At 39.2% G+C, this 20,319-nt stretch overlaps 1 protein-coding gene across 4 annotated transcripts in view; it reads left to right on the forward strand.

Moving 5' to 3' along the window:
- The first annotated feature begins 293 nt into the window (after positions 1–293).
- Positions 294–20,319, forward strand: part of NTNG1 (netrin G1) — a 300,210-nt gene continuing 280,184 nt past the window's right edge. For 2 of the 4 annotated variants that reach the window (XM_032487226.1, XM_032487225.1), the window contains exons 1-2: positions 297–1,578; positions 8,594–9,353. In XM_032487226.1, coding sequence (XP_032343117.1) covers positions 9,108–9,353 — 246 coding nt within the window. In that variant the 5' untranslated portion in view covers positions 297–1,578; positions 8,594–9,107. Of the gene's footprint in view, positions 1,579–8,593; positions 9,354–20,319 lie in introns of all 4 variants that reach the window. The other 2 variants (XM_032487228.1, XM_032487227.1) reach the window with 2 other exon arrangements.

Below are 20,319 nucleotides of genomic sequence, written 5' to 3' on the forward strand. Positions count from 1 at the left end.
CCTTGACCATGCAAAAAGGTCTTTCTGCTTGATTTTGAGATGCTTGCAGATTTGTGAGATTTCTCTATTGCAATAGTCTTTCTTTTTAATTAACGTCTCTCCCTGTCTAAGTATCTAAGTCTGAATTTTTCTTTTCCCTTGACGTTGGTGTGTAGCTAAGAGTGATCTCCGGTAAGTCTGAGCCCCCACTGGTGGGGCGGGGGCAATTGTCTTTCTCTTCAGTAAGTCGAGGGGGCCTGAAAAGCACAGCTCTCTCTCTCTCTCCAACTTCAACTTTTGAAAGGAGAATGAATTTCTAAATTAGGAGTTTCGAGGCTTGCGCTGTAGGGGCCGCTGGCTAGGCAAGGGAATTGCTGGTTGAAAAACACTGTTGCGATCTGCTAGGAGCGAGGGGTGTGCTTAAGAACGGTTTTCGAGAAGAGAGCCAAGAGTGAGGGATGGGACGGGCGAGGGCATGAGTGAAAGGTACGCGAAGAATTACTAGAAAACCGCGCTTGGTGGGCGAGCTGAGGGTGGGGGAGGTGAGTGGTGGTCGCAGAGCCTCGGCACCCCGAGGTCGCAGAGTGGCAGCAGCAGCGGTTAGAGCAGCAGCAGCAAGCAGGACGGAGTTAGGACCGCTCGGAGCGTCCAGGTCTCGAGGTAGTATAAGGTTTGCAATCCTTCCACTTGCTGGCAGTTGCAGAAGATCTGCTTTTAAGTGAAACGTACATGCCACCCTTCCGAGGGCTGCAGCTTTCCCCGGCTTGCTTCTTTCTTTCTTCGGCCCTCGCGCTCACTCTTTAATACGTACGCGCCACTAAGTTTGCAGAGAGCTCGCTGCCGGCTCGGAGTCGGGTCCGGCCAGGCGCCGCGGGCGGGGGCGGGGAGCCTGGGAACCGCAATCCAGAAGCATCGTGGGCCATGTATATTTCATCAACTGGACTTCGGGTGCGTCGCGTCTCGCAGCCATCAGCGCTATGTGCAGTGACATTTCTGACTTGAGTGGAGGAATGCGCGAAGAAAGCTCGGGCGAAATTGGTACTGGAGGATCTTCTTGGCGCCAATGCTAATTGTCCTGATTTATGTCCCTTCTGACTAAGCTCAACGTCTTCATCCGAAATAAAATGAAAGCTGTGCCAAGCGGGGTAGAACCGCCGGGCTGCTGGTTCTGATCCCCGGGAATCAGGAAATCGTCCTGCAGCTTAAAAATTGGAAAAAAAAAAAGGGGGGGGGGGATTGAGAAAAAATAGAAATAGGGGGGAAAAAAACACCTCAGTAAAAGTTTAAGGCGAGAAGTGGCAGAGGCAGTGGCGCGAGGAGGCGCGGAGGAGAGTCGGCAAGCGGTGGACTGGGCTGGCAAGACCTCCCAAAGGCTGAGATTTCATTATTAATATCACTATATTTTTGGAGGGAGAGGCACCTTTCTCATCCTCTCTTCCTCTCCGCCCACCTCTATTCCCTCCCCCTCATCTACCTGTCAAAGTCACTGATCTTTTGCATTTCGGAAGAGGACGTCAACGGGAAGGAATTCCCCCTCTCGGCCAGGGCTCCGAGAGGGGGCGACGCGCAGGAGGCTCCCCCCGAGGGCCAAAGGCGAAGGTAATTAAGCGGCAGGGAGTGGCGGGCGGGCCGGGGCTCTGGGTCCGCGGGGTCCTCTCCCGCCGCGGCCCGGGCGCAGCCCGGACTTCGGGGTGCGACGGCGGGGCGGCGGCGCCCGGGTCCACACCCCCAGCTCTCTCGCTCCACCCCGCGCCCCGAGGAAGCTCGGCGGGAACAGCCTCCGCGCGCCCAGCGCCGCCCGGGGCTCCGCCGCTGCGGCCGCCGCCCGAGGCGCACCAGGCTGGGCTGGGCTCCCGCCCGGCTCCCGGCGAACGAGCCCCACGGTGAGTGCCGCCGGCGTCCCCCTCCCTTCGACCCGAGCGTCCCGCCTTTGCCCCTCTCCCCCACCCCCCGGGCTCCCTCTCTCCCTCCCCCCGACACCCCCCTCCTCTGCGCAATCCACAGGCGGGAGGGAAGGCTCCGGGTGGGCGAGGAACTTTGTGAAGCGCCTTGAGGAGGCAGCGCGCGGAGCCTCTGCGAGCACACACCCCGCACACTCACACCCACGCACAAGTCTTCCTGGTGTGCGCCCCGGGCAGGTTGTGTGTCCGTGCTGTACTCAGTGCCTGGGTCGGTGCCTCCATCGACGGACTTACAGACACACACAGCTCCCTCTCCCTCTCTCTCTCTCACACACACACCTGACCACATACAACGCACTGGAGGGTTCTTTTTTTCTTTCTTTCCTTTCCTTTCTTTTTTGTTTTTTCTTTTTCCCCTCTTTCATTTGCTAATTGTCCTTGCTTGGGGTAAAAACTTGCCCTCTTGCCGACCCCTTAGGGTTGGTGGTCACACTGAGCTTTTGAAGTTCCTTTCTTTTCATCTCTTTTATTAATGTGAGATTAAGCATTACTATCCCATGTTGTGCAGCTAGGGAGAAAGGAAAAGTGATAGAGGAAAGACTTGGTGTAGGAACGCTGTTTGGAATATTTTCTCAGATTCTTTACTGGCATTGCATTAATCGGTTGATGGATTTGGCTAGAGACATTGAATTGCCCTCCTGTATGGATCTGTGGATATCTATATATAATACAAATAATACTGAATATTATTGGGCCCAAAATAACCAATTAAGTGAATCATACACAGGAACTTCGATAAAAAAAGAAACTGCGCCCTCTGCTGTTTATTTTAGTAACCTCACTCGGGGACTTTTTTTTTCTCCCTTTTTTTTTTTCCTTTTCCTTTTCTTTTCTTTCTTTCTTTTTTTTTCTCCCCCTCCCCCCCGAAATCCACTTAAGAGACTGTCATTTTACAGGGCAAGGGAGAAAAATTCCTAGCAGGCATTTTAAGCAACGTTATTTGGAAAAGTTGGAGGTTGCATTTCCATCCTCGCTTTGGGTATAGATTTCCAGAGTTGAGGCTTTTGTTTCCCGCTTCCTCCCCCATTCTTCCCAGGGAATGCTAATGGAGCCACTTGTTATCATAACAGTTTGTCAATCTTTGGAATGGAAAATTCTGAGTAAGATTCAGAAATCCACTAAACATATGGCGTATCTGGCAGTAGATTTGCTCTAGAAATAAGGCCCTATTTTATGACTGAAAATACTAAAAGTTTTCTTATCTTACAGAATTGGGGGGGGGGGGACAGAAAAATCTTCCAACAAAATCATTTGTTCAGATATACTTAATGGTTAAGTTCGTTAGAAAAAGTTTTCCAGAAATTCTCTTCTTGGAGTAGGGGCAAGGTTTTTCTGATTTGTCTAGTCCTTGAGAGAAGAGCATCTCTAACCTTTGGGGAATTAACAACCCCAGGTTTCATTAACTATTTTGAACTGTCACTTTGAATGCCTTACTGCTCCCCTCCCACCCTTGATCTTTAGCGAAGGAATATCAGCTCAATAACTGTCCAAGTTTCTTTTGGAAGATAAGTAACTTTCAGTTCTTCCTTGAGACAAAATTTGGATCTTTGCATGTACATCAGCCTGCAAAGAAAAAAAAGCCTCCAGTGTTTCACACGGAAGGTTGTTCCAGCTTATATACATAAGGGATATATTTCCTTCTCATTTCTGGATGCCATGAAATGAGGTCTCTTTCACCACTAAAAACCAACATGAGTGGATTCAAAATTCCACATAGTTGGCTATTAACTTGGTGATACTTCCCACTGTGAAATTTAAAATGGTAGTCTTCACATTTTGTAAGAAAACAGTTTATTTTATATGCATATAAAGCTGTTTTTCCTACTGAGATTTTTGTTTTGTCGGCTTTCACTGGGTATGTGTGTTAAAATGATTCAGGTTAGCTTTTTAAGGAGAAGGCTAATGTATTTTGCAGTTTATTTTTGTATATGTGTAAGTGGTGCATGTACCTGTCTTTGACTCCATTAATATTCTGGAAAAAATCAAATAACAGTGTTAAAAAATTGAGCCATTACACAATTAGTTGATATGTCTTCTTACTGTTGTAAAGATTTAGAGAGAGAATTTTAGAGTTACAAAAGCACTAAGTCACTTGGAAAGAAACAAAATTTCATACAACGCAGAAAATCAATTATATGTTGACAGAAAAAATGTGTGTGTATGAATTATATTATATGTCAGTAAGAGATTTAGCATACTTTAAAAAATAATTTTATCTTCAGAATCCAAAGTTTTGTTTTAAAACTTCAAGTGGGTGTAGATTTTCTCAAATGTATATTTGAAACCTTGGATTTCTGAACTTCCCTACCTGACAATAAAAGATTTGTTATTCTCTATTAATGAAACAGCATATTTATTCTAGGCTGAACTGATTCTGAAATAATTTTATGTATTATCCCATCCTCAAACATCCCCCAAAATATATGCTATCTAATTTCCCTAATCAATCTTCTCTAGGTGAAAGGAAATATTTCAAATACTAAGGTGTGCTGTTTGGTTTTATTAAGAATCTTGTGATAGGCAGTTGCTCTTAATACTCAAATCAAGTATGAGTAGAATATGCCAATAATATTGCAGGCCATGTTAAATTCATTATATTTTGAGAGACAGTTAACAAAAGGGTAGAAGCAAATGTCTCCCATTAGGATGAATAGAAAATGCTTTCTTCATAACAAGTAAAGAAATGCAAAGAGCGTTCAATATATATTAAATATCTCCTCTAGTCAATTTTATGATGACAGTGTTGGAAGCTGCTAATTTTGATAGGTTATGGAGTTTGGATATGTCTTTATCTCCTTATATATCTCACTCAATGGAATGTGATTATAGTCAGTGTTCTTTTTGTTCTTTCCCATTCAGAAACATGCATAATTATAAAATTCTTAATGTCTATGAGGAATGAGTCAATAGCTGCCTATTTCAGGTGCCCCTGAAGAGCTGACTGTTTATGGAGTAAATAGCCTACTACCACGCCCAGCCCCCACCTCCTAGTGAGATTATTTAGTAAAATGAATGCCCAGAGCCAGCTAGGGTTAGTGGCTTTACTGTCAATACTTTCCTCTCAGTTGATGAAGTTGGCAGTTGTTTTGGAATATAATTACCTATAATTTTGATCATTATTAATTCCGTGTAGTGGTTGAGAGGTTTCTTTTCTGATGAGGGAAAGGACCTGTGAAATAATGTCAGCAAAGTTAACCCAAGGTGGCAAGGAATTAGCTCCAGAATCCTGGAAAAAGATGTTCCTTGTACACGAAGCCATTTTATACAGCCCGTTTTAGTCCAGATCAATGACATCTATCCACTTGAGAGCATGGCATAATTTTATATTTTCACATTGGCTTCACAAGTGTGTACACCAGTGAGAAGTCTGTGGAGTACTCATAGCATATTAGTGGGTATTTTTATTGAAGAGGACTTCCCAGTACTTGGGTGCGCAGGTAGGGATGATGGCACTACCAGATTACAGTGAGTTCTCAAGGTTCCCTGAGTAAAGAACTAGAACTGGGGCTGCCCAGAGCTCTTCTGAAGCTGCTCACATTTAGGTGAAATGAACAACTGAGACAAATTCAAAGCCCACATTACTTGGCAATGAGTTCAGTTATGGGCAAGAAGAGATGGGTTTAGTATATTAAATCCCCAAGTATGTCATTGACTGTCCTTCTCGTATCGGCTTGCCTGGCTATTTGCTGTGATGACCTAGCTTTTAAGAAGCTATTGAAGATTTTAACCTGGTTGAAAGCATAACCAGGTGGGAACTGGTGCTATTAGGTAACAGAGGTTAAGGGGTAAATAATATTCTATTTTTAAATCATTTAATTTTCCTTGAGAACTTCATAATTATACTTCAGTAGAAAATTCCTGATTTAGACAGAGGCTTCTTTTCTATTGTGTGTTATGGAAGTTCATTGATTCAATTTTTTACTGATTTTAAATTGAGAGAATTTTCTTTGAAGTGTATGTGGCATTGAAAAGTAAGGAGATCCTGATGTGAAGGATGCATTCTAAGTGATGCTACAAACATAAAAATTGGAGTGAAATCAAATAATTATGTGAAAGAACAGCTTAGTGACCCTCTGTTCCTGATCTGTAATATGCCGTGGTCAATATCCTTTTCTGTGTCAATGGGAGCTCATTAAATGTAAATTCTGCAGACTAACTGAGCCATGCCATATTAGTGCTTGCCAAAGCTTGACATTTTTAATACATTAATAATATGTCTGTAATGTAATGGAAAACTATTAATCACAACTGGTTATGTGCCAGAAATTTAAGCTATAATTGGCTGCTTCTTGTCAAGAATGTCTGTCGCACAGTCCTGCAACTGCCTAATATTCAAATGTCTTGCACTCCTCTGCATTTTTCCTTGTCAGTTTTCTAAATCTGATCAATGATGTAGTCCATAATTTTGTGTAGTGACCATCATTATAATTCTGGTGTACTTTAATGAGAATTCTTTACATTGGGATCGCTGTTGTGTCAGGAAATAGTAACAGGTTCCCATACATTTCCTTAGTGTCCAAATTTTTAACACACACATATATGGTCATCCTTTATTTTGTGCATCAGGTAAGGCGAAATGTGGATGAAGGCAGTGGCCAAGAATAAATGGATTGAGGGACAACATTTATTGGTTAAAAAATATAATTAATCTTAGGGAGAATTCAAGTATATACTTAAGGTCATATTTTTAAAATAATATTAAAAATTAGTTTGTAGTGCTCACTCAGTTCAAACTCAAAGCATTTCATTCTAGGTCTTCAACATTGTATGTTTCTTGATAAATAAGTTGCTGTGTATTTGAAACTAAGAATTGAAGCTAACAGTTTCTGGTGCGGTAGACTTTACACTGCTTCAGCTATAAAGCCCACCTCCTCACCACCCTGTAGAAGTGTTTGTTCTTATTTTAACAAAGTAGTAAACGCATTTAAAAAATGCATCTAGAAAATGTAAATTTGTATTATTTGAATATCCTTTCAGATTATTAATTGTCAAAATGTTGGATATTTCTGAAAATACCAACTTAAAATTACTAATGAATCTGAAAAAAGCAGAAGGCAGTCGTAGCCACAATACATGCTTCTCTGTGATTTTCTTCTTTTTAGATTAAGATTTCAAAATGTACTCAACACAATATAGTCTTTATGTTACAAGGAAGAGGCAGATTTAAATCTGTAGTTTATACATGTTTAGACAAACTGCTAATTATTGCTTCATAGGAACTCAAATATTCAACACTTTTCCTAATAGAAAATATCACAAATTGCAGCAGTATGATAACATTTTATGAATTGAATATAATGAAAATTGCACTTGCATCCATAAAGCAATTATTATAAATTGCTTTGCTATGGAAACACAATTCAACCATCTGTTGGCATTTCATAGTCTCTGTGGTTTAGTTCATTTTAAGATGGTGCATTATTTAAATATAGTGAATTCCTTTTATAAGATTGTTTGAGGATAGTGAACTTCCATATTTAAACTGCTTAGTGTGAACTGAAGGGTCTATAATGGTATTTCCTAAAACTGTAGGCGTTTTTGTCCTTCTGCATTTAAAAAAATAGTTAAAAATTATTTGGACTATGACAATAAGAACCAACTAGTTAAGCAAATATACTTTTCTTACACCTGGATTTCAAACATTATTGTTTGTTTAGATTTGAACAGTGATTTCTAGGGGGGAAAGTTGCCAGTTAAACTCTCCAGTGACTTGTACCCATACTTACGTAGGCTGTAAGTTAACCCAAAAGTACTTTTAAACAGTAATTTTTATTTTCTCTTGGAATTAGTGCCATGTTATTCTGCTTCATGGCCTGTTAACTCACCCTCTGCTATTTTTATATGTGCATTTTAAATTGTGCATTTTACTACAGAGCTTTTAGTTTTAAAGCAGCGTATAATATTCGCCTTTGGGACAAATTCTCTTCTTCTGTTGCAGAAAGTAACTGCAAATGCAGATGTAATGGCTATAAAAAGATGTAAGAAAATAGAAGATTCTTATGAAAGGAAAATTTGCTCCTTTGGTTTTATTTTTGAGGGTTTTTTTTTTTTTCAGAGAGCCAAGTTATCTTTATCACTAAATGCAACTAAACAAAAGATGTGAAATTCTTCCAATATAATGAACAAGTCCAGAGGGACAGGCTCATGCCAACAATGCCAGTTTTCACTCCAGCTAACAACGGCTAAGAAATGTACAAGGAATTTGGAAATTTTTAGGGTCTCTTTGCTAAGAGACAAAAGGCATTCCAGTAGTTGTCACTTCTTTGTCATTGTTATAAAAGCGCTTATTTTTCCTCCATTGTTCTCCAGGAGGATTTTCTCGCACTGCGATGTATGAGAAATGTTTAAATCTAGCTGCTTGCTCTCAGTTTTGTCAAGATGGAAATATAATTTTTGAAGCGAAAACCTGTAACTCACCTGGAACACACACATCTGTCTTTGTTATGGAAGAGTTAAATCCTTCATATCGAAATTCTCTCCAATATGAATGATTTCTGTGGTTTGCTCATTCTAGCAAAGCAGCTGAGTAAAGGTTATCCATATTACACCAATTTGCTTTATATTGCATCAAACCTCCCAAATGTCAACATATCATATATTTTGTAATGCATTGATTCTGGGACAGTAACTCTTATTCTTATTGTTTCTAAAAGGGTGTTGCTGCCAGAAGAAAAGAATGATTGATGGGAAGCAGACACCGGGGTATAGACGCTCATCCTTTTGCTTCAGATACTGATACCTCAGTGCATCTGAGCATCGCTTGTGATCTGTGAGCATCGAGGATCACCCAGGATATCGGATGTACACCAGGAGAGCCATCACTTTGCTAAATCATTATCTGCTACTGGACATCTTTTACAAAAACCAAACTAGGCCCAAGTGTAATAGATACGTTCTGGGACAATGAAAAAGCTGCAAGTCATTAATGCCTAACGCACAAGTATGCTAGGCTTCTGCCAAAGTCCTCAGTATCCCTGAACACGCGCAATATCCAAACTGTCCACTTTTAGTTTCAAAATCTACTTTGAGATCGCATCTTCTTCCTTTTTTTTTTTTAAATATACAGACCTACCTACGAATAGACATACATGCATATGTAAAGTAGACTGATACCACAGAAAAGCAAACCCTGCTTTAGTTACCACGAAGACTGCCAAGAATTTAGAGATGTATTTGTCAAGATTCCTGTCCATTCATGCCCTTTGGGTTACAGTGTCCTCAGTGATGCAGCCCTACCCTTTGGTGTGGGGACATTATGATGTGTGTAAGACTCAGATTTACACAGAAGAAGGGAAAGTTTGGGATTACATGGCCTGTCAGCCGGAATCCACGGACATGACAAAATATCTGAAAGTGAAACTGGATCCTCCAGACATTACCTGCGGAGACCCTCCTGAGACATTCTGTGCAATGGTGAGACAACCTTTTTGAATAGAATATTTCGTGTTAAGTGTAGGCATGTTGTATATGCATGAAATGTGGGGAGTGTAAAGACTCAACTGGGGCCATAAGATGAATCTGCAGGTGGCAGATTTGTGCTGACAGGCTAGCTTCGTTCTCAGTGGAGGCCTGTGCTCCCTGGAATTGTAGTTTGCACAGTGTGATTGATGCACTGGAACTTAACCTCCACGTTCCTGCAAACCAAAGGTTTCTCCGAGACAAGCGCACTGTATGTAAATTATAACAGAACAAGTCCAACTGAAGGTTAAATTTTAGATTGGAGATTGGAAATGTGACCAGGCTAAATATGATATGGTAAGGATAAAATCCATTGGTAAGCCAGCTTTAAAAACACAAAGATTTCTTCATATGTATATTTAAAATAAGGCCAGCCCCTAGTTCCACAATTCAAAGCTAGGGTAGACGTCATGATTTTCCTCATCAGGAAAGGGCTATGATTCACAATTTGGGGGCGGAGCGGGAGATAATTGGGTTTATTTATTTATTTAATTATTTTTTTTAATGGAGGTACTGGGGATTGAGCCCAGGACCTCGTGCATGCTAATGCGAAGCACTCATTCTGCCACTGAGCTATACGCTCCCCCTTAGGAAAGCTCTATAATTTGGAAGATCTTGGTTAGGAGACCAGTGAGAGGAGAAACACAGAAGGAGATGGGACTAGAGCCTCATGAGAAGCTTTTCCAGAAAAGTCTTATTTGATAATTTATGTAGCCTCTTATTTTCAAGGGTTGTGGTTTCCTGTAGAAAATGTTGGAATGTTGAAAATGTATTTGCTGAAAAGTAATGACATGGAGCCTACACATTTAAATGCTATCCTTTTGATAAGCCAAGTTAGAGAATTCATTGTTTTCATAGTATATAGAAGTCTTTTTCTGGGCGGAGAAGTAAATGCTGTGAGGAAAGGTAACATTGTGGCGACACGTTGAATTTTTACTAAAGACATTGCTGAAAATATACCTTTAAGGTATTACTAAAGAGTTTGGTGATTAAAATGAGGTAGACCAGTGTGCTAAAGAATTCAGCATGTCCATTTGGTTTATATTGCTTTTTTTTTTCTAATATAGGTAGTCTTTATTTGATACAGGAACTGTGATCCCATTTTTTCTCCACATAACATATAATTGTATGGCAGATTTTAATAGTGTTTTTACCTGGCTTTATTATCTTGAACCTGGCCTGGCATTTTCAGGATAGTGAAACTATTAATCAAAGTAGCATCTGTTCACAGTCCCCAGTGAATTAAATTAGCATAAGATCATCTTAGACCTAGCACTGTAGAAAAGGTTTTGTAACAGGGAACAATTTTGAGCAATAAAGAGTGTTTTCACCTAAAAGCTAAAGGCTTGCCATTTTTCAGAAGTGCCTTTGGGGACTGGTTTGAATTATAGTCTAAACCTGATTTCGTGGAGAGTGAGAAAAAGAGCTTGGCTATGAGGTGTCACTATGACTAAAGTGCCCTGAAAGACTAAGTATTTCAAAGAGAGGACCCGTCTCTCTGGGAAACAGGTATGTGCTTTGCAAAGAAGTTGTCTTTTAGAACCCAGAGACTTCCAGAAGAGAAGTTTATTCAAACACATCAGGAAAACTATAATAAATCTATAAAGCAGCAGGGGCATTTTTTGGCTTTCTATAAGGTCTTTAATAATCCCTCATAAAAGGTCAAATTTAAGGCCTCATTGCAAATCTGAGATGAAATGGCTGTTCAGGTGACAGGTAGTGCATTTTCCACTCCTCAGCAGAGGATGAGTTCTGGGCCAACTCTTTGTATGATTAAGAACACTCTAACGCTGCATATTGGTTTGCATGTACTTGTAGCAATATGACTCTTGTGGAATTGTTTAATAATTTACAGATCAGAGTAAAATAGCAAAGATCCTTTTGCAGTGTGTTGTTTGTACTTGCATAGGCCCTGTGTGGTGAATTTAATGTGTGATTTGAATGTGTGGCTTTCCTGATCTCAGCCTCTGGCAAGAGATGCTTGTTCAGCACTGCTCCTGTCCATCATGTTGAAGGGTTTGTTTGGTGTCTTCAGCATGCCTCTTTCTCCCGTCATGAGTGGGAAAGGGCACATTACAGAACTTCTTGTGCCTGCCTTTCACAGGGACATGGTCATAGGTCCTTAAGCAAGCTGGTTCCTACTAGTCCACTGGCTATGTGATGTTAGAGACCAAAAGAAAAAAATTAAAATGATATCCTTCAGCTTTCTCAAGTGCAGTCATGTGTACTTTATATGTTTATATAAAACTTCACAGGGCAGTGTTTTAAAAGGCTGCATCTTACTGTGATGCAGATGTTCCCAAGCATTGATGGGTTTAAGCTTGTCATTGAGCAGAATGGTTTTCCAAGGGAGAGTATGAGGTTTTGGAGACGTCACCTATCAGTGCTTAATTTGGACTCCTTAATGTGCATATGATCAGCATAACAGATTTAATAATCTATCCTTTAAATACATAATATGGGACTAATTGTATGCATGCTATATACTAAATCAAAGATGAAGACCTACTATAGCAACGCTTCCTCTCTGCAGTTTTGGATTTTCCATAAAAGTCTTTAGTGTAAGGGTGCCTGACACAAGGCTGTAAAGCTGTCTCAGGATGCTGTCATATCAGACCTGTTTAGGTGCTCCTTAGCCCAAGGTCTAATGGGAATCCATCAAGTCATTTGTGTTATGACTTTCACGTTCTCCCCTCCTTGACACACGCATCCATACCTGCTCCCTCAGAGTCGTTATGGCCTATTACATCAGGGCAGCTGCCACATAAGCGCAGTCACTGCTTAGCCCTGATATGTAAATGCTTGCTGCGAAATGGATTCAGTAATCACCTGCCTTGCTAGTGACACCCTTATTAGCTGTGACTATAACAGTTCTGAGCACCGAGGGGACATTTGGTCAGAGAAATATCCTGTAATTCCCATAGCCAATTTATTTTATATAAAGTTGAAGTTATTGGCAAAGCATGGAGGGTCTGTGTTGCTGCTTTTTGCGTTACTTCCATCATTACATGGCAGTGACCATCCTTGAATGCTGCATTTACTTTAGAGTGAAATTTTAGGGAAAAAGGACTACATAATTCCATTTGTAGAAGTAGATCTCCGCTTATTAACCTAGATAACCTACTTAATAACTCTTTAACGTCTAGTGATTTTAAATTGTTGTGTACCATAAGTATTCGCATTTTAAACATCAGTTTTATGGGAGATTCTGCCATTTCTACTTATGAGAGTGGAAATACATATGTCCATATACATATATATGCATGAATTCTGTATATTGAGACCTTGCATTTCCCTTTTAATTTAATTTGGTATATTCCTCACAAGTTGTTGATGGCTAAAAAACCTATTTTTGTTAGCGAGGAACAATCTGAAGGGTAGAAGAGGGTTGAGCATTTTTTTTTTCGGCTGGGATAACATGTTAATATAGATCATGTCCTTCCTTCAGCCACATTAAACCTTCAGGTAGCACAGCTTTGTCAGAAAACACAGATCATCTAGTGACTACAGTTTGTTTCAATTTGCATAAAGAGCAAATAGGATGATCTGAACCTGTGTGTAAAGCTGAAGTGACAACAACAAAGCTATGACTTGTTCTTTGTGTTTAGACAAACTTAGCTGTCATATCTCCATGCAACACCCTAGTGGCTTAAAAATGGCAGAATTATCTGCAATTATCTCCAGCCTGCAGCTAATTTTCTGGATAAGTTAAACAGAAGCTTTCAAAAGAAGCCTGTAGACGGAAGAAATCATAGGCGTTTGTACAATTTATGGCACAGAAGTGCTGATGATGGTGGAAATGTGAGCCCTTGAGTGCAGCTATGGATTTCAGAGCCAATCAAAACTAAATTAGGAAACAAAGATTATTAAAAAGTCTTCTGTGCATGTAATTTTGGCTTAATATTATGAGGTGGACATTAAATGCTTCCCTTGGAGGCCTTTGGCGTCGTTAATGCAGCACGCCTTTAATTACATGTAGACTCATATTACTAAAAAATGGAAAAAATAAAGTACTCTGAGGTGTAGTTAGCAATACCCTCATTATGTTTACTGAAATAATTAAAAGAAAGGGTGTAATTTTTCTAAATAAAATGTCAGAATTTGAAATGAAAATGGATTTTCTTTAGGAAATTTGCTAATGTGTGCCTGCACTCTTGATAGGCATTTATTCAAGCACCATAGCAGGTCTATTAATGATCATTCCATATTTTGCTGTTTCTAGATAGACTCCTATTAAGAAAAAAATTTTAATTATTGTAAGCATTGTGGATAGAGAGTATTTTATTATGTTCAAATGAAATTTACAAAAGTGGTAGAAAGCCTTCATGTTTTATGATGTTAGAGGAACCCTGCGGGATGAGTGTGTGGTGGTGCATAGTCTCAGGGCTATCCATAACTTACATTTCTGATTTGACATCAGCTCAGGTTGCCATCTGGTGGCTATCAGGTGGCCTTTGAGAAGTTAATTTGATAAATTCAGTTACGTTTTCAATGACAAGGCATTAATATCAATTTTCCAAAAACTGGAAATGACATATGACATTGACATATATAATAATCGAATGATCTTAAAAATCCACTCTGTTCACATGAAATGTAATTTAATAAATGAATGAAGTTTTAATAACAGTGACATCTTTCATTTGAACTGATTTATCCCTTAATTATGCCAGAATGGAATTTTTAAAGCCTTCAGTTCCTTCATTTTTAACACTTCATTGTTATTTAGTTCATTATTTAGACTTGTTTCTTAGAAAAGTTTTAATTCATGTTTGCAGTGAATAAAGTTCCACAGAGATCAGTCTTTCTGGTATATCTGGTATCAAGTATTCCCCTTTTGAGGAGCCTACAGTAGCTCTCTGTTATCCATTGCATCAAGTCTAGAGTACTCTACCTGATTTTTAAATCTGAGCGTTTACAGCCTTATTTCACCTTATTTCCCACTGGGACCCTATGGCATCCCTAGGGGATTTAAGACCAGCCAGCTGTCTCATTGGAAGGGGACTACTGGATTTGGGTTGAGGCTGCATTGGCATAGCATGCATGGTTTATGGGGGAGGCCTTGGGAGGTAGCTGGTAAGGATTATGGTGGGGCTAACAAAACTTAAAGCCACCTCATGTCATTCATTGTTTCCAGACAGCGTTCTCTATGTGCACAAGTGGCCTGTCTCCGTTGGGCTAAGGCACAAGTATTATTCCAGACTACTGTGTACAGAGTGACGCAAGCACAGAATGCAGAACCTGGTGGTGGTGGTGGTGGTGGAGGCGGCGAGAATCAAAATCAAATAACATGTGGTGCCTGCCTCCAGAGGAAGTAGAGGCCTAAGCAAAATTAATACAAAGTGGTGTGTACCCAGAGAGGTAAGACTAGCACTCAGAATTTAAAGGTGAAACACTATTTTGCTGCATTTTAAAGGGCCACTTGGAAAATACTGTCTGGTATATACCAAGTGGCCTAATGTTAAACTGTGTCTGCAGAAGATAAGAAAAAAGTCTGGATGCAGCAGATGGAGGCACAGCATTTAAATGACAGCCCAGTGGTCTGGTTGATGGTAGACTGATACATCTGCAGGATGGTAGAGGAGCAAAAAAATCACAGAGCCTGATGAGTTTTATATATATATTCTCAACTGAGGAGATGCTGGAGAATACTGCATAAGATAAGCATGGCTCATATACCTGGAGCTCCAGCTCTACACAATAATTAGGAAAAGCATTTCACTGAATGCACAAATGCAAGATTTTTAAAGATGGAGCATGAGATTTCAATGTAATGGCTGCCTTGTAGTGGACTACTTTGAGTTACTGCCTTCAATTCCCCAAGAGGTATGTGACCTTGTCTGCTTTAGAGGAATATCACTTGAAAAATGTGAGAAACAGTGTCCTAAGCAAAAATAGGATCTCTTAGGCATATTGTGTAGACTTTTGGTGGTGGTGGTGGGGGGCTTTTTCTACTTGGCTTTGGAGCTGTGATGGGTCTTAGGCTGGCGTCTTGTTCCTAGGATGTTGATGACTAGAGTCATCACACAAGAAGTCCCTCATCTCATGTGTTTTCTCTACCAGGACAAACAGAAGAGATTCCTCTTGCTTGGAATAGTCTCTGCTTATCCCAATTCCACCCATTCAGGGTCTAATGTCAAGTTGGTTTCTCTATATTCTTCCTGCCAATTTCAGCTTGTATCATTCTCTTGACTTTTACGTATGTAGGTAAAATACATGCCTATCTATGTACTCTATTGCACTGCACCATTTAGCACTTCATTGTATTTTATTGATTTATACACTCGCATACACATTTGTTTCATGTGCTAACCGTATCCAGACTCTTGATCTGGATCACTATGCTTTAAATGAGATGATACGTGAGACAGCATCCTGTACTGTATTCTCTGATGAAGAGTATCTCTGCTCAGCAGAGACTGTATGTTGCTTTACTACCTCATAACATTTACTATATTCTCAGGCAACAAATAAGTAAGAACATATTTTTAACTAATCAATTGATTAATTGATTGGATATAGTATTTGATTTTCTGGAGTATTTTCTGCTTCTTGAGAACTTTTGTCATAGATGTTTATTCTTTTCTTCTGTAAATTAAGAGAAAACTAGAAAAATTTAGCTACTGCATTGGGGCAGCTTATCATAATGTTCTCACAAGAGAGATGAGCGAGGCAAAAATCTACTCTGAGCTTCGACACTGAAAGCATGTATGAGGGATTTTTTTTTCCATTTCTAATTGACTCTTTTAAAAAGATATTTTTCCAAATAAAAAATTTGGAAAAGATGAAAAACTGAACACTCAACATTGAAATTGGTTTGCCATATTTCTTACCAGTCTTTCTTCTTAGACATAATATACATTTTGTTTTACAAAATTGGAGTCAGAATCATATCACATATAATTTTTCACCTTTTTGCATTTACTACTCTCGTTTTAACATTTACTTATATCATTTATTCTTAGAAAATATGATTTGATCGCTATAAATATCCTCTTACGTGGATGTATATTCAGTTATTCTCCTGCCTTGATGACTTGATGTTATTTTCATTTCATTTTTTCCTGTTTGTTACAATGCTTTGTCGAACATGTATCAGCATAGTTTTCTTTATTAAACAGACCCTTCTTCTCCCATATTCCAAACCTCCCATAGTAAATGCACGTGCACTTAAGATGGTGAGCTTATTATATTGTATTTAGTTGGGGCTACGTACATGTATGTCAGTCATGGGGAAAGAAGTGTTGGGCTTAAATCAGGATGTGGGCCTTTCTCTCTTTTGTCTGGACTTGAGAGGACTTCTGGGGGTAGAAGGAAGACCGCATCTAGGGTAGAGTGAAGTCAGGAGGCCTCTTTGGGACCAACAGGCCGAAGATGAGCAAATTACACCACGTAAACTATTCTTGTGGCTTTAAAATTTGCTTTAAATTGATCCACAGTGAGAAACACATTTTATATTGGAAAGCAGTAATAAACATACACTTATCCACACACACAACCAAAACAAAAGCTTTGCAAAACAGTCTTTACCCTTTTATATGTGCTGTGCCCTCTGATATTTTTTTCTTCCTTTATATTCCTTTTTCTTCTTTAACAAATAATTGAAAATTACATATTGATTGTGATCCACAAATTATAAGTAGCATTATTTTTGAACCTTGTATAAATGGAAAAAATAACATACACATTATTGTATAACTTCCGTTTTAAATTCAACATTATGTTTTTGAGATATACTGCTATGTAGTATTCTACCATATGGAATTTCTTTAATCAGTCTTCTATTTATAGACATTTAGGTTGTTTGGTTTTTACCCTTTAAGGCTCTTAACTAATGTCAAACTGTTCTGCAAAATGATAGTTAATTTATATGTCCTCCAGCATTTCATGAAAATGTACTAGTCACTAGATCCTTGTCAGTAATAGACCTTATATATTTTAATCCTCTTCTAATATAAGGCGTTAGCAGATAAATGAAAATACGTCGTTTACCAAAAAGGTTAGTGATAAAGTTATCCTTATTCCCACCACCTTTTCTGCCAAGGTAATAATTTTTAAAATTTGGCATTGGTAAACAAACATATAGGAAGGTGAAAAGGACATTTCATTTTTAAACGTGTATTTATTTGCTTATTGAAAAGATTGACTTTTAATATGTTTCTTGGCTGTTTAAATGTTCTTATTCCTCATTGTAGTAGTTTTACCCCTTTGTACTTTTTGCCCCTTTTCTTTTTCTACTGAAGCCAGCAATTTATATATATGTATATAGGCCTTTTAAACAGACACCATTTTTTGACCGTTGATCAAGTTCAAAAATGAATAGCCTTTCTTCCAGAAGAATAGGTCTTGTTTCAGAAACCCTTCACTTTGTGGAAATTTTGCATATTCTTGCACTGGAAGTTTGGTGGCGAAAGGGGGCCATCATCTCAGGGCTAGGAAAGATTCACCTGAGTGCCCCGTCAAGTCTTTTTTTTTTTTTTTTTTTTCCCAATGTAAACACTGTGAGAAGTGGTCATTCACCCTCAGTGGAGCGTCTCTTTTCACTTAGGATCAGTCCTTTTGGAAACAGTTGTATACTGAAACATATTCCTTGTATAAAATGGCTGGTGTGAAATCTGCTTTGGTTTTAATTCACCAGACCAGTGGGGGGACTACTTTTTCACGTGCCATTCTTAGATTTTAGAATTTCTTTTCTCATAAAAGGAGAAAAGGATGAAAGATGTTTTGCACACATCGTATTGGAAAAGGACTTACTGAGATTGGCAAGTTATACGTTTCTTCTCATCTTTCTGGAAATAGATTCTCATAGTATGAGTTCCATTGAAAATTAAAGATGTGAGCTGAGGAAGAAACCAGAATTGGTTTTCATTCTTTGACCTACTTTGGAACTGACTTCTAAGATATTAAATGAAGAATTGAACTGGATATTGTCTCAGCACAAAGAAATAGCCCTTTCGTTCCAGAGGGTTGACGTCCATTGAGAGGTCCAGCAGCTGACAGTATCATCGGGTCATGTCTGAGCGATCATTTCTCACCACCACATGTAGCTTTCTGTTTGTTTCCTGTTGTTCTCTTTCCTTCTTGGAAATGATAAAATGAAGAAATCAAATATGCTTCCAAGCAGCTCTCTCTGAAGGGGGAGAAGAACCTAGTGTGTGTGGTCAGCACAAGTTGAAGAAGAGGATGTGTGCATGACACAGAAAATGAGGCCACTCTGAGGTTGGTTGTGATGACTGGACCATGCCATATGGATTTTGATTTCAAGGTTTAGAAAAACTAACCTTGCACGTGGTGTAGGGAGCATTGTCACAGATGCGTCTGCTGTCTGGCTTGGGATAGAGCTCCATTTAGCCGTCACTGGAGTCCCGTGAGTAGTGCCCAGCACAGTGTAAAGCACATAACAGTACTCAGTGCAAGCTTGTTGAATTGAAATTGTGGAATATGGTTACAAATAATGTCATTTATTGGGAATTTACATGGTGTAATGCACTGTACTAAACACTTCGCCTTTGTTGGTCCACATAATCCTCAGTCTTATCATCCTTATTCAGTAGGTGAGGTAATTGAGGCAGGAGGTTAAGTAACTTTTCCAGCGAAGCAGTGGAACAGGATATAAACCCAGGAAGTCTGACACACACGTCCCACTTTTAAACTATACTATAAATTCCTCCCCTAGTTTCATTTGTAGTATGTGGGATAAAACCATCACAAAAACCTTTTTAATGTCACATTGATGATTTGGACTGTAATACTGTGATTTTGTTATTTAAAAAACCTTTTATCTGAAATAACCTCAGAAAATTGGATCCTGTAAACAAAGTGTGTGGAATGTTGAAAATGCACAGTATGTGATGAGTGTCTTCATTCAGGGATAAGAGAGCCAATCAACAGTGTTTGTTTCCATTCCTGCTTTTTTTTTTTCATTAACGTGTTCATATAAATGGAAATAAGCTGTTAGAAATCATAGAGAGCTGAGTACATATTGTATTCACCATCTAAAAACCAGAATAATAAGTCAGCAACTGTTGGCTAGTTAACAAAATCGTATTCTTGTGGGTGAAGTGTTGGGAAAAGTAGTTAGTGTGATACTTTTGATTCTTTTTTTTTCACACTATCAGTAACAACTGTTATCATATAGCCAACTGCCTCCACGCTGTCTCCACTTGGATGTCTGGGAGGCATTTTAAACTTCACATGTTTATTATAGAACTCTTGATTTCTGCTCCCCAAATCGATTCTGCCTCTGGTCTTTCCCTGTATCTATAAACAGCAGCTTGTATTTATCTGGTTGCTCAAGACGAAAAATCTAGGAATCCTCTTTAACTCCTTTATATCTCTCGCAACACATATCAATGAATTTCTGTTAGCCAAACTTCAAAATATATCCCAAATCAGACCTCTTTTCATCCTGTCCACTGCTAACAGCCAGGCCCCAACCAGCTTGATCTCTGGGCTCCTGCGGTACCTCCTCACTAGTCTCCCTGCTTCCCTATTTTGCTCTGTTATCAAATTCACATATGTTTTACAATACTGTAATATAAAACATTATGATATATAAATGTAATGTAAGTATATTATATAAGTAATTATATAATATAATTATATAATGTATATACACATACATTAAATTTTAAAAATCTGAGTGAGTCAGGTCCTTTCCTTGTTCAATTTCCTCTTGTATCTTTATGTCCCACTGAGAATTAAATCTACACTGTTACTACTGCCTGAAAGGTCCTTTGCAGTCTGGCCCCTGAATACCTCTCTGACCTCTGCTCTGATTACTCTCACCTTGCTCATTCCTCCCTACCTGCAACTTCTTGATGTTCCTCATAAAACTCTGTTCATTCTTGCCTTGTTTGGACCCACGTTCTTATTATCTTCCCATAACTCATTCCCTCCTTTTGTTCAGGTCTCTGCTTAA

The sequence above is a fragment of the Camelus ferus genome, chromosome 9, assembly GCF_009834535.1.
Source record: "Camelus ferus isolate YT-003-E chromosome 9, BCGSAC_Cfer_1.0, whole genome shotgun sequence".
Classification (NCBI taxonomy): Eukaryota; Metazoa; Chordata; class Mammalia; order Artiodactyla; family Camelidae; genus Camelus; species Camelus ferus.